We start from the raw sequence: 14,171 nt of genomic DNA on the forward strand, positions 1-14,171 counted from the left end.
GGTCCAAATTATCTGAAAAGCTTAACACCTATGATAAAGAACAGGGATCCAAAGTTAAAAGGAGGGTTTAATTTGTTTCTTATTCTCTGGCAGCTTTCTGCCTTGTGAGTGGAGACAAAACAAATAAAAATCTACACTTACCTACAGTGATTTTCCATGTCATCTTCCCCTGGAAAGTGCCTAGCTTGCCCTGCCAAGAGCCAATGGCCACACCTCACCCAACAGCAACCTACAAGTACAGCACCACAAACCACTGGTTTTCAATCATTCTTTATCCTTAAGTAAACTCATCATTTCTCCTTATCTGCAGGTGTCCTACATTGTATGTAGGACCAAAGTCCTCTGAGAATTACTGCTGTGCTGCTGTTCAGTGGCAGACAGAAGAGGAGGGGAACAGCTCACCCCAGCTCCTGCCAGGCTCACTGCTATGCTCCTGCTAAAGCCAACAAGTGCTTTTGTCAAAGAAGTAACTGTGTTTGTCCTCAGTGTAACAGTCTGCAACAACAATTAAATAAAAGTAACATTTATTTGGTATAGGACAGAAAAATAACAAAATCACTTACAAAATAGATGTTAAGCAAAAAAATTCACAGAACTAGACTAATATTTTATAAAAAGTTCAAACTTTAAGCATCTGATAGAAATGTTACTTTTTGCTCAGCCTTGTGCAAAGCCACACAAGATAGCCCTCTTGTGTGGCTTTGGAAGTCCAAATTTAGATGTCTTCCTCCGCATGCATTAGTTTACACTAAGGAATATTTACCACAAACTGTATTTCAAAATGGCAACATACATAAAAGCTTACTCCCTTAAGACATGCTGTTTCCATTTTTGCTTTTTACATCTGCATACCTACCTGCTGCATACTCACTGAGACCATACACACATGCCCTGCTTCTGCCTGAGTTATTCCAATATTCCCCTCTTTGCCAATGCTCCAGTTTAGATTTTGAATGAATGGTCCAAACACATCCATCTTACAGGCTACAAGATTCCTGATTTCTTCCAGTGTACATGAAGAACCTTTCCATGAATTTGCCCTTAAAGTGCTCCTGGATATTTTAGGTGAGAGATTCTCCTTATTTTCTGATGAATACCGTTGGAAGGATGAAGGCTCACACAATTTGTGTTCCATGGAGTCAGTGTACCGCTGTATCAGGCTGTTGCACCCAGCTATGAGACAAAGGTGTTCACACCACGTGAAACTCCAAAGTGCACATTTTATACCCTATTTTTTACCCTAGTACTGGTAACACTCAGCCAGTTGGCTTTTATTTCCTTGAGCAATCTTCTCTTTTCCAGTGTCCCGTGGCCAAGGGGCCCTCTCTAGGTCTCTCAACATTTGACATTCTGCTTAAAATAATCTGTTTGATCACTCAACTCCATTCTTTACCTCCAAGGCAAAATAAGTACCCTTCCTATTTCTGCACTTCTGTACAGAAGATTGTTATGTTACAATGATGCATGATAGCAGTTTATCTCCTTTATACCCTGCTCCAAGACAGATCTACTTCTACAAGTGCCATGCAAACCGCTGATGCTGCAAGGAGAAACTACTGCCCGGTTTTTTAACTGACAATATAAGGAACTTCCTTCACAGTGCTGTCTTGCAGAAAAGAAAACACAAACCTTATGATTCGTTTAGTGTTGGGAAATGCTGGCTTTTAAACAAGAACTTTGCCATGTTATTTATTTCATTTATAGAAATATACACTTCCTGAATCACAAGCTGAGTTTCCTTTAACAACTCTGAACATTCATCACTGTGACCTCTTCTCCCAATGGCTGGTGCAGAAAGTCATAACAAACATAACACTTGCTTTTCTTCCAAAAATATAGAGCAGAAATTATTTTTACGTGGTACAAAAGTTGTTCTCATTTTATTTATGGAATTGAATGAAACAAAAACAAACACCCGTGGCCACTGTCATGCAGCGTGAGCGTCAGTGGTAACGTAAGAAGACAGGCTGAGGTGTGAGGGTTTATAATACAATGCCATTGAAACAAACCCAGCAAATCCTACATGCAAGCAGTGAATCAAATTTACTTCTGTAACCTATGCAACCACACTGACTGAAGTCAGCTGGGCTGTGTGGACAGCAGCATCAGACACTGGTTTTGGGACAGGTCTGGATTTTGAGAGCAATACCAGCAGTTGGCTGTGAAGCCAACCAGTGCCCACATACACCTCACCCACACACTGATCCAGCGGCCTCCCCATACACTGAGCTCCACCTGGAGTTAGCAGATGGAGCACACAACAACAGCAGGGCTTGGCTCAAACGCTGTTAAATGCTACTGTCGGCACTATTTACTTAGGACCTGGAAGAACAATGTCTATTAATTCTTGTGCTGAGGCAGAAAAATTGACTAAGAAATTCATAAGGCACCATTGATTCAACCTGTTTTGTATTATTCTTTTTTAACACTTCATAGTGAAATAAATACTTTAATACTGATCATATTGTAAATAGCTACTGCTACAAGAAGCAATATATTGAATGATAAAATGCTGCATTGTTCTGGAATATATCTAGAGACTTTTACAGCAAAACATATAAATGGAAATGCTGTTGTTATGTGAAAAAAAATGCCCCTTTCTGCAGTATCAAGCTATTTTACATGTATGCCAAACATCTATTCTGAAGAATTTTCTAGAGTAAAAAATAATTTCTAAAACCTAAGCAGCTCAGGATTCTTGGCTTGTTAACTGGGGGCCTTTTACAGCACATTTTAAAGTGAAACTGAAGCTGGTTTTCCAAGTCTTTGGTAGTGGTCCAGATTTCTGGTCAGAAAACCTTGCTGAAATGATCAAATACAGGATATTTTGAATTATGCAGAGGATTGGAAGAACACTGGACAGCATTTTCATTGACTTACCAAAGTAAAACAGTTATGTTGGAAGCAGGTAAGTTATAAAAAAAATAATTTCTGGAGGGTTGGCGTTTTTTTTTGGCTACATAGCTATTTGGATATTAACAAAGATTTGGCAAGTCAAGGTACTGAAAATATTGTATTCTTAAATTCAAACTATTCTTCCTTAGAAAGGCATTAAGTGCTTCAGTTTTAAAATATGAATACAATAATTTATCCTTTAAGTTATTAGCCTAAAAATCTTATGTGGACTTCTATTCACAAAATAATAACCCAAAGAGACAGGCACTTTAAGTGACACCCATAAAATACATATACAAATTCAGCATTGTGCCAGGTTTGATCCCAAGGTGCACCTGTCACATGGAGGTCCCACCAGTATCTGTTTAAGGAACTCTTACAGCCACGATCCTGCAACTGGATGTAGCTACATCCCTGCGCCTGCGCATTTCATTGCAGGTTCAAGACCATAAACAGTAACTAAAAATAGGTCACTAGATATAAAAATGTAAAAAACAAGTACATAATCAATGCTGTCACAGCTAACAAGATTTTGTAAACAAACACTGAAAAGACCAAATTAAATTTGATCTGGCCAAATCCAACTCTAGTCTCATCCCCTTCAATGTGATGTCCAGGCTGCCAGGCAGAAGTGGATCTGCCCCTCCCCCTGCTCACAGCCAGAGCAAAAAGCCCTATTCACAGACATTTCAGCAGGGTCCAGACTCTCTTTGGCTAAATTCCCTAGATTCTCAAGGACTGACCTCACTCTAGCCACAGAGTGTACTTAGGATGATATCTCCCATGCTAGAGAAACATTTTCTTAACCTACATGACTAGTTTCTATGTTTAATTTTGGGTTTTTTTAAGCAACACCCTGTGAAGCACAGCTGCTGACACAGGCTTGGTAGGGATCCCAAGGAAAACACTGAAGAAACATACTGCTGATGAGACTGAGAGGATATTTTTCAGAGGTCCAATTAACAAAGAGCTATCATTCACCAATATTTCAAATCCAGAATTATAATCTTCCCCTAATTTCCAAAGGTATTTTACACGCACTTAGACCCACTTGTAAAATTCACTCATACAATGAGCTCTTTTCTCGTGCGCAAAATTCAAAAGCCATTAAACATATTACCCACTTGCCACAATGTTAGAATACTTTTCTCTTTCTTCTATCATAAGCCTTGCAGCTCTCTGTAGAGACTCCTTTCAGCAAAATTTGAAAGGACAAGCTTCATAGCCAAATCTTTCCATTTCTCTTGAACAAGTGCAGGCAGCAAATTTTGGATGCTCCCACTTGAATGTACAAACCCCAGACCCCCCTCACAACATCAAAGGGCTTTCACTGAGGAACATTTTTGACCTTGGCTGCTCTACCATAATGGAAGTCAAACATAAGCCCTCTGAGACTCATGACCTAAGTGCCAAGAAGCTTTTTAAGTCAAACCCCATCATTTAGTTGTACCAAAGAAACAACTGGAAAGCAGTCTGTGGAGCACTGGCATTAGTGATGCTTTACAGGAGGAGCCTGCAACTGCAATAATTGCTGTGTTTGCACTCAGACTGCCTTCTGAGGACTCTGCCCATGCACTACCAGGCAGAGGGCGTTACAGCAATCCAAGGCACGGATGACATGATGTGGGTTGGTCCACATAAGAGTAGGACAGAATTAGGTCACAGAACACATAACACTATTAAAAAAAGAGGAAAGATAGTTAAAAAAATATATATATTTTTATGCTGATGAATTCTTCACTTGTGCTTTTCTTGGGAAGATTCTCTGCAGATAAAAACAAGGCCAGGGATACTTCATCCTTGAGGCAGGATGTGTTGTGCATTGTTTAAGATTTGCTTGACTAAGCTGAAGTAAAAAAGCTAAAGATGAACTCTTTGTCACCATGTAGTAGGTCTATGGCTTGCAGAAGCAGATAGGCTGAGTTAGGCATGCAAAGAAGGATCCAGGGAACTCTTGGCTACACTTTTTACCCAGCAACTGTTTTTTTAAACATCAAATACTTTATCATTAAAATAATACAGCTACTGTACCCAAAGTGAATGAAACAGCTTTGTTCAAGCTCTATCAAATTCAAAGCCAGACCTCCCACGGAGCTCTCCAGGGGACGGGGTTGGGCATGGTAAGCATGATGCACATACGTTCGGTAGGGTCCACAAAATGCCTGCAGTTTAAGCGAATAAAATTCAGAGCTTTGAGCAACTATAGTCCATAAGCCACATCTATTACTTCTGTAATAGAGACTGAAGTTTGTTCCAGCCGACAAGCCAAAAGTGGAAATCAATCACGACAGACTACATTCCAGTCATGTGGACAGGAGACTGACTCGAAGGGAACTTGAGCACAGACGTCACCCAAAGATGGGCCAGAACCCATTTCACCTGGGTATGGGCGGGAGCGGGGGGGCACCTCTTTCTTTTCGGACAGAACCACCTAAAAGAGAAAGAAGGTTTGTGTTACTCCTCCTGGAATACTCCTCCTTTTGAAGGGGGAGTTTACACCCAAGCAAATAATTCAGTAACTGGTGAAGATCTACTAATTTTCATGCCTGGCCATTTAAAAAAAAACAACAAATCAACAAATCTTTGTAGAGTTTCTGGTTAGTGTATTAAATAACATCAGAACTTCGAATACTGTAAAATAACGTTTTTAACTAAGGCTATCCCTAATGCCTGGAAAGCATATGTATTTTGGTCCATTTTCCCCTTTCCAAAACAGATAGTTCTTGTTAGCTGTACTAATTTATTTAGTAATTTATTCTCAGTGCTACTTGCAATACATGCAAATCTCAACAAAAAGTGGCAAGCTGTAAACACAGTAAAATTTCAAAGCTTTTAATGTTTTTCCCTGTATGAAAATTAATCATAGCAAACTCGCAAAAGGAAACACAAAAAAGGTGTATTGTTACTTTGCCTTCCTTTGTGGACTAATACAAATGGGATGAAAGCTAACAGGGCAAAGTGAACAGTCAGAAACTAACAGAAATCCCTGCTTCAAACCAAAACTTCATCATCTGGAAACAGGAGAGAAGCATCTGCCTATACAGATGATTACAGGATAACTATGAGCCACCAATGTCATTGCTTGTGAAAGAGGTAATGGATCCTTGGGTGTATCAGGCAAAATACCCCTTTTTTTGTACCACCACCACAAAAAAAGATAGGAAACATTCATGCTGTAGAAGACGTGTTTGAAACCTGAGCTGGAACAGCATGTAACACAGATCAGAAAAGACAAAAACAAACAGAAGTGTATACCTAAGCAGCTGTGCTAATCAGAGAACATGGCTTGGAAGCAGAGTGTAGTACATCCATCTGGATTTATTCAGCCCAGCCAAACAAAAACTGAGAGGAGGATACAACTGTTGTCTTAAAAAACATGAAGAGTTTAACACACAAGAAGAGAGGAAAACTAAACTCAAGGATGATGCTGGCACAAAAATAAATTAGTTGTGCATGAATTTAGATGAGAAATGAGGAGAAAGTTCTGAGGGATTTTGTGGTTCTGGGTACCTAGAGCAGAAGGGCTGACTGTAATGGCAGAGTTGGTCACTTACAGTACATGTTTCAACTTAAAAAAACAAACAATTCCCCACTCAAAAAGTTTTAGAGGGCTTTTACCTATGAACTTGCATTTAGCTTTTCCTGTGTGGTGAGGAAGGATGACCAGACTGTTAGCCTGAGAACTCTGGAAACCTCAGCACCCAGACTCTTTCCCATGCACTTGGTTTTAGGACAATACACTGAAATTCCAACTTACCTCTACTGTCATTTCTTGCTAGTTTACTGGGATAACTTCTGTTCATGGGTACATATGGCTCTGGAGGTGGCAAATCAGATATCGGATGAAAAGAAAATCTGCTTTCCCATTCATCTGAAAAAATCCCATGCAATTTACTCATTAGTTTTCTGACATAGCTTAGGAAAGTCAATTGACACTGACATCATGTTTAATGCATGTTTTAAATTGCAAAATGCTTACACAGCTGCGTACTGAACCAGCGTTCTCTTAGGAAGTCAGGGAATGCTGATGCTTTAGGTTAATTTGGGAATAAAAATTTCTATCAAAGCAACCATTTTGCCAGTTTAATGCAAAATTACAGATCAGGAAAACAGCCATAATTCCACTAAAATAAGTCTTACTCTCCCTTCCATGTATAACAGATCTGCTTTTCTAACACACACACACACACACACATATATATATATATATATATATTTGTGCTACCAGAACTGCCTTGTTTCTCCTACTTCAGAACAGGATTTTGTTCCTTGTATAGAATTTACCAATATTCAAGTGTCATTGATATACTCAAATGCATCATTAAAAGCACACTCCTATAAGCACTGTTTTTTCTCTCTTAACATTTATACTGGAAGAAGAAAAATATCCATTATGCTAAAATTTATGACAGAGAATCCTGTATATAACTAGTGTCAAAAATGGGAAAACATATCACTTGAAGCTATATCACTTTAGACTACAGGGGCCCTTTTGCTGTATTTACTGAGTCTATAGAACTCTAAATAAAGCAAGCATACCAGTTTCCTAATTGAAATAATGGGAGATGTTCCAAGAGCTCTGTTCTGCACCTGATTTTGAAAGCCTAAAGAAGAAAATGTGGGCTAATCTAAACTTTGTCATTTCTTCACTTGCTTGCTTCAGGACTTTGTAACCATAACTTTATTGAGATATTGCTGTATTTTACTGCACAATGTAATGAACAGCTGAGCAAGTTCTACCTGGCATTTGTACATGTGGTTATTTGCTGGATCCAGTTTTTCTATGTTTACTTCCAAAGGCTGCAATCAGAAACCAGTGTGTAAAGAAGCTGCATGTTCTGAGCCCTGCAAATGACTTGTGCAGGAAGAAATATGCCTGTGATCCTTCTGCCTTACCTGATGTGTGAAGATGTTTCAAAAGCATGAGTTATAGTTTCATTTTCTGTTTACTTTTTTCTAACCTTATAAATGTCAGAAATACCAATTTTGCCCTCGCATAATTAACTGAAGGATTTATCCGTTCTACACAAATAGAAAACAATTAAAAAGAAAAGCATGACGAATCTTTAAAACACAGCAATCTTGGACCTCATCTTTTTAATAAACATAGCAGAAATAGATACTTGACATTTTCAGCAATGTTCTGACAATCTCTTCCCTCATCTGTTTTTCAGCTTTCAGCTTTTGAGTCATCTAACTTGTTCTGACTTCGGAAGTGTCGGTGTAGCTGTGGCTTGAATTCATATTAGAGTTGAAACAAGTCCCTTTCTTTATTTCAGGGTATTTTTCAAAGGGTTATTTTGGAGACTGCATTGATGACTTTGCAATTCTGCACTACATACGGCATATTTATTCTGTTCCTACTTGCTGGGGTTAATTGAGACCCAAGCGACACCTCTGCTGGTCAGAAACCAAAGGTCGCCACTAGAAACCCAGTCTCTATCCCAAACCTCTTTTGAGGTATTAGGGCCAAAGCCACTACACCTTCTCAACGGAGGGCAAAGAGCTGGGAGGATGGCTCACCATCGCCTGGATCCTGGAAGCCGTTTCTGACAGCTGCCGAAGGTGGCGGCGGCGGCGGCGGCGCTGCCGAGCCGGGCCGGTCGGGGGGAAGCGGAGGTCGCGGCCCGCCCCTCTGGCTGTCCAGCCCTGCCCGGGAGGGCAGCTGCGGAGTGCTGGGCAAAGCCCTCGAGGTGCTTCCGTTCCTGCTGATGGGAGGAGGCGGTGGGAGCGGGCCTAGAGCGAGGAAAGAAGCAAACACACAGATGCTGTTAACACCAGGGGTTACTCTGCCGGTGGAAAGGCACTGCTGGCATCCCAAGGCCTCCCACTAACAAAAAGAGCTGCTTCAGGACCCTTGGCCCCAAAGGGTAGTGGCCCCCAGCACCCAGTTCCCTGCTCTGCAGGGCTCTCTAGGGATTTAGTGCTGATTTGCAGAGTACAGCTCAGAGGAGCAGGTATATCTAAACAAACACACTGCAGTGTCCACGCTCCTATTCTCCCCAGCTACAGAAGCCTCTGTGAAGGTCCTGGAAGGTACATTTAAACCACTCTAAATTAACAGTGGCCACAACAAGCAGAAGTCACAGCTGGAATTCAGGGTGTGGTGGAGGTCCGAACTATAACACATTTCCTTTTTATGGACCACTGCAAGGCAAGAGAACGTGTACAGAAGACACCTGCTACCTTTAGAGGCTCTCTGGTTATAGTGGGGGTTCCCTCTGGGTGTGTGGTGGCGCACAGGGGAGCTCTGCCCAGGAGTGGCTGTGTTAAGCAGCAGCCCATCAGCTCACTCATTTATAAACAAATGAGCTGCATGACAGGTTTTTCAGTAGCTGGAGCATATCCATCTCCTTGGAAATTGGAAACAGACCTCACACATAGACCGGCATTTCCAGTGTTTGTGTATCTGTAACTGGCATGGACGTGACAGGTCAAATAAGAAGGCACAGCCTCTGTAATGCAGACCCAGGGCTGTCCTGAGGGCAGGGGAAGGGTGCTTCTACAAGGACAGTAAATAAAGACAGGAAAGCTGCTTTTGCCAGGGAGAGAGGTGCCCGTGGTTAGGACACAAGATGGTGAAGCAGAGGGTGTGGAGAGTTACTCATGTTCAAAAGTCTCACTACCTCTGCTTGGTGCAGTTGGGCAACTGACAATTATGTTAATTTTCAATAAATGCTTCCCTCTCTTGATGAAATCTATCTACGGACATGCACTTTGAAAAAGAGAGCAATAGATATTGTGGCCCCAGCAAAAACCATTGAAACATTTCAAGAAACATGCTGGTTTTCGTATATTTTTGCTCCCCTTCTTATTTTACAAATTACAGAAGTTTGCCTTTAGGGAATGGTTTCAAAGAATGAGAAGCATTCAGCAACTTTTGCTTGCTCCCTCTAAACATAGCTAAACTCCATTGTCTAGACTGAAGTGCTGCAGAATAGGTATTTATGTTTAGAATGTACTGCTACAACTTCCTTCTACTTACTGAGACAGAATTGAGCCAGAAGAAAGTTAGTGCAGGTTTGCTAAAACCATCTGCCAAAGAAAAGGGTGAAGTAGGAAAGCACTGGTAGAAGCCAAGGCCACCACAGAACAAACTCTTGGAAGTGACTGAATAATTGCAGACACTCTCTGCAACTTTGATGCATCACTTTGGTCAATTGTAATGGGATTTCTTTGATTTATTTACTGCAGGCTGCACTAGCGTTTTGTCATCCTCTAGGCTGGCAACCAGCTCTACAAAGCACAGTAACAGGGCCACTATTTTCTGTACAGCTGCTATAGGTGTTGCCGCTCCAAACTGGTTCAAGGAGCTGGAAAGCAACATAGCTGTCTATGGGAGCTCCCATGACATTCATTTCTATTGTCTAGGACTGGGCAAGCTAGAGATGATTTCTGAGTTTATTCCAAAGGATGAAATGAAAGGCAACTCTATGGAGTTTCCCAGCAGGCTCTTCTGTGGAATGCTTTTCTCCACCTGATGTAAGAGGGCTCAGTTGTGCCCTGTAAATTCTCTCATCTCCAAAGAGACAACTATCAGGTATCAGAGAGCTGAGTTATGATGTGCAATTCTTAAAAGTTATGAACAGTTGTCACAGAGGGCAAAATACATTATGAAATTGGTCAAAGGAGACGATTCTACTTTTAGTCTAATTTGGTAACAAATTAGTCTACATATGGTAACAACACTTAGTCACACTGTAACAAGTGCTATTACATTTAACAGCTGTTGGCTAGGTCTTTTATTAAAGCTGTCGTATTTGACTGCGCTTGTGTCTCTGAACACGTAGAAGGTCAGGTTCTACAAACCTCCACTTGCAAGAACACGACCATGAACTCACGCTGGTTGACTCAGGAAGTCAGATGCCGTCACTTTACCAGAAGCTGCTTTGCATCAAAGAACGTAATGGGGAAATCCCTTTGCAACCCTCTTCAATTACAGTGACTATAATGGAAGATAACCAAGATCTGTAGAAGTACACGTGAGCACACTGGTGATGCACTTTGACTTTCCTTGATGATGCACAAACCCTCGCTTCCCAACGCAGAATTCCTAGTGCCTAACAGGGATGTCATCCTGGGATGTGTTTGTTGCGCACGTGAAACTGGCGGGGGCATGGCCAAAGCACCCTCTCCCGTGCCACCTGTCCCGGCCAAAGCCCCCTCTCCCCTGTCCCTGTCCCCACCTGAGCGGCCGGGCGGGTCTCTGACGGGCGGCGGCGGTCTCTCTCCGGGCGGCGGGGGCAGCGGTCCGGAGCGGCCCCCGCCGGGCGCCGGGCACGACCCCAGCGAGATGTTCCTCTGCGGCAGCCGCGGCATCTCGTCGCCGCCGGCGGGGGCGGGCGGGACCGGGGGCGGCCCCGGCCTGCCGGGGGGCAGCGGGGGCGCCGGGGCGCCGAGGGCGGGCCGGGGGGCGGCGGGCACGGGCGGTTTGCTGTTCTGCGGCGGCGGCGGCGGCAGGGACGCCTCGCGGGCGGCGGGCGGCCGGTGCCCGGCGGGGGGCGGCGGCGGGGGCGGCGGCTTGTCCTCGGCCGGCCGGCCCGGGGTGGGCGGCAGCGGCGGCCTGCCCGAGAAGGCGGACGGCGCGCCGGGGCCCGGCTGCCGGAGGGGCGAGGCCGACCCCGCGGCCCGGCTGCCCGGGAAGGGCGGGGGCGACGGCCCCAAGCTGGGCTGCCGGCTCAGCCCCGGCACCGGCGGAGAGCCCCGGTTGTGCAGGCTGGAGGCGATGGGCCGGGGCGTGCTGGGCACCGGCGGCGGCGCCGCCTCGGGCTTCGAGCCGCCGTCGGGCCTCGGCGGCGGCACGCGGCTCCTCTGCGGGTCCGGGGCGGCGGTGCGCGGCCCCGAGGGCGGTCCCGGGAAGCGCGGCGGGCCGCTCGGCGGGGAGAAGGGCTTGGCGGCGGCGGAGCGGCCTCCGGGCGGCAGGACGGGCGGCCGGCCTCCCCCGGCGTCTGCGGACACAGGAGAGGGAGCGTCAGCGCCGTCGCACCGGGGCCGCGGTTCCCGAGGGTCTGCGTTCGCAGCCCGGCACGGGGCACCCCTGCCTTGAGGCTCAGCCCCAACACCGGTACCATTGGGAAGCCACTCCAGAGTACCAGGTGACATCCTGATATTGCTTATGAGGCGCGAGTTAAGTGGCCACAAGGTAACACAAGTGATGCAGCCATCATACAGCAAGCAATAAAACGGGGAGGGAAGAAATGGTGAAGAAAAAGTACCGAAGAGCATCAACCTGAGAACAAAGAAATCTTAGCTTTTAAATTACATTTAACAACAAAAGGTCATCAAAAAGCTCTTTTCAGCCCTTTCTAGTAGCTGTGATCTAATCATGTAGTTGTGCACGTCAGGAAGCAGGCCGCTGGCCCTGCAGTTCACAAGTACTGTTCTGTGATGCCAGGAACTTTTGTATTAATACAAGTTCCCAAAAATAGACTGTGACACCATAGAAAATACCAGCTCTGAGAGACTGTTTTGTACACATGTGCTGGAAAATTATGTTAGGCTATAAAATGTGCAATATTTGTAACACTCTACAATCCCTATAGCACAGTCCTTCAACAAGTATGAAATCCTATGTCCTTGAACTTAAAAAACTCAGTGGCCCCAGATGTCCTCATTTAAAGAGGCATGAGGCTTGGGGCAGTTGTTTTGTCAGCCAGAGGCACACTCCAGACAAGCCTCCATCTGCAGTGTGCATACCAGCCAGCTGGGATGCCTCATGCACTCCCTAAGCAGCAAATCATGCTGCTGTGGAGCTGACACAAGTACTTTCCATTCGGAAAGCAGATCCTTTTTCCTGGTGCACAAGAAAGAATCAGCCTGGATCCTCCTCTGTTCCCCTCTTGTCCTGCACACCCAACAGCTAAGGCAGGACTTAATTTGCCTGACTGTACTTTGCAGGTAGCCATTCAACACTACCAAGATCTTTAGCTTTCATCAATAATGAGGAGGATGGGTGGAAAGGGAGTCTGGCTTCTCCCTCATAAAACCTAGTAGCAAGAATAAAACAAGATTCAAGCTGAAAATTACATTTCCTAAGAAGCTGCAATATTTGATGGCTTTCTCAATCCCAGCAGGTAATTTATTGCGGTGCTATGAAGGTTTTAAGCAATGCCGTTTTTTCACACTTGAAATTCAAGATCTTTCTTACCAGCATCTCGACTTGCAGTACATCTGAGCTTTGGCATTCCTGCTTGAAAAAGGCCTCCAAGGCCAGGTGGTCCACCGCCACCGAAGCCGCCACCACTGCCACCACCAAAGCCCCCGCCGCTTCCACTGCCACCTCCTCCAAAGCCACCGCCACCACCTCCGCCAGATCCTTTGGGCTCTGTTGGGAAAAAAGATCCCCCATATTAGTGAAGCAGGACTGATCCTGCAAAGTCACCTCTTTCATTAGAGTAATGCTTGTAGCTAGGGAAAAAATGGATGAACTTTCAAAACACACAAGGTTTGGACCATCACAGCTGCCATCATCACCACCACCACTGCACTGTGGAGGAGCTGGTGCAATAACCACAATAACCATAGCCTCTGTGTTTGATTACGCCATCACTACTTTAGTCTGCTCTAGACTGGAGAGCAGAGCAAATTGCTGCAAAGAATTTGGAACTGAGCATGGATGGGACCTCTGAGAACATAATATAGTCTTTGTTAGCACCTCAGTTGCTTCTTCTGTTTCTTCGTACTTTTACTCTCTTATCCTTCCCCTCCACTTCTCCATAAGCAGAGACAGGGCAATCTCATGGGAAAAAGGGAAGGAAGGAAAAAGGCAGAAGGTCCCTCCTCTTGAAGGTGTCTCTGAGAATCACTGCTGGGAATGCACATAACTCTCTCATTATTGATGATATTGCAACATATCCACTTATTAAAAGAAAGCCTGGCAGCAGAGGAGATGCCATTTCTGTAGGTTCAGAAGTGCGGTGACAGGATCATGACCTGTTAATGTTTCCAACAGGCAGGAATTATTTTATCAGCCCTATCTCTCCCTTTTCTCTCCCATTGCTCTCTAATGTCAATATTTCTGCTGTGACAACTGAGTTGCCAAAAGTAAAATGAAAATGTTTCCACAACTACAGTACATGGAAGAATCTTAATCAGAGCATCACTGCAAAATCAGCAGGTGCCCAGGTTGGGATATTTGTGGAAATCAGCTCTCAGATGCTGGGCCACATGGGCTAACATCACTTGCTTAATTTCTTGGAATCCTGATTTCTACAAGTTTGGGTGGGTAAAATTTTCACTGATTTCAAAGTAATTAAAACCTGTGGATGAAAAGCTCT

General features: G+C 44.4%; 1 protein-coding gene across 1 annotated transcript in view; it reads right to left on the minus strand.

The window, feature by feature from the left end:
* Positions 1–594: 594 nt before the first annotated feature.
* The window catches only part of WIPF1 (WAS/WASL interacting protein family member 1), a 53,876-nt gene continuing 40,299 nt past the window's right edge, over positions 595–14,171 (minus strand). The window contains exons 5-9 of the mRNA XM_084209048.1: positions 13,043–13,219; positions 11,082–11,843; positions 8,419–8,631; positions 6,653–6,766; positions 595–5,326 (exon numbers count right to left, since the gene is read on the minus strand). Coding sequence (XP_084065174.1) covers positions 5,271–5,326; positions 6,653–6,766; positions 8,419–8,631; positions 11,082–11,843; positions 13,043–13,219 — 1,322 coding nt within the window. The 3' untranslated portion in view covers positions 595–5,270. The remainder of the gene's footprint in view (positions 5,327–6,652; positions 6,767–8,418; positions 8,632–11,081; positions 11,844–13,042; positions 13,220–14,171) is intronic.

This window comes from Fringilla coelebs, assembly GCF_963513975.1.
Source record: "Fringilla coelebs genome assembly, chromosome: 7".
Taxonomy (NCBI): domain Eukaryota; kingdom Metazoa; phylum Chordata; class Aves; order Passeriformes; family Fringillidae; genus Fringilla; species Fringilla coelebs.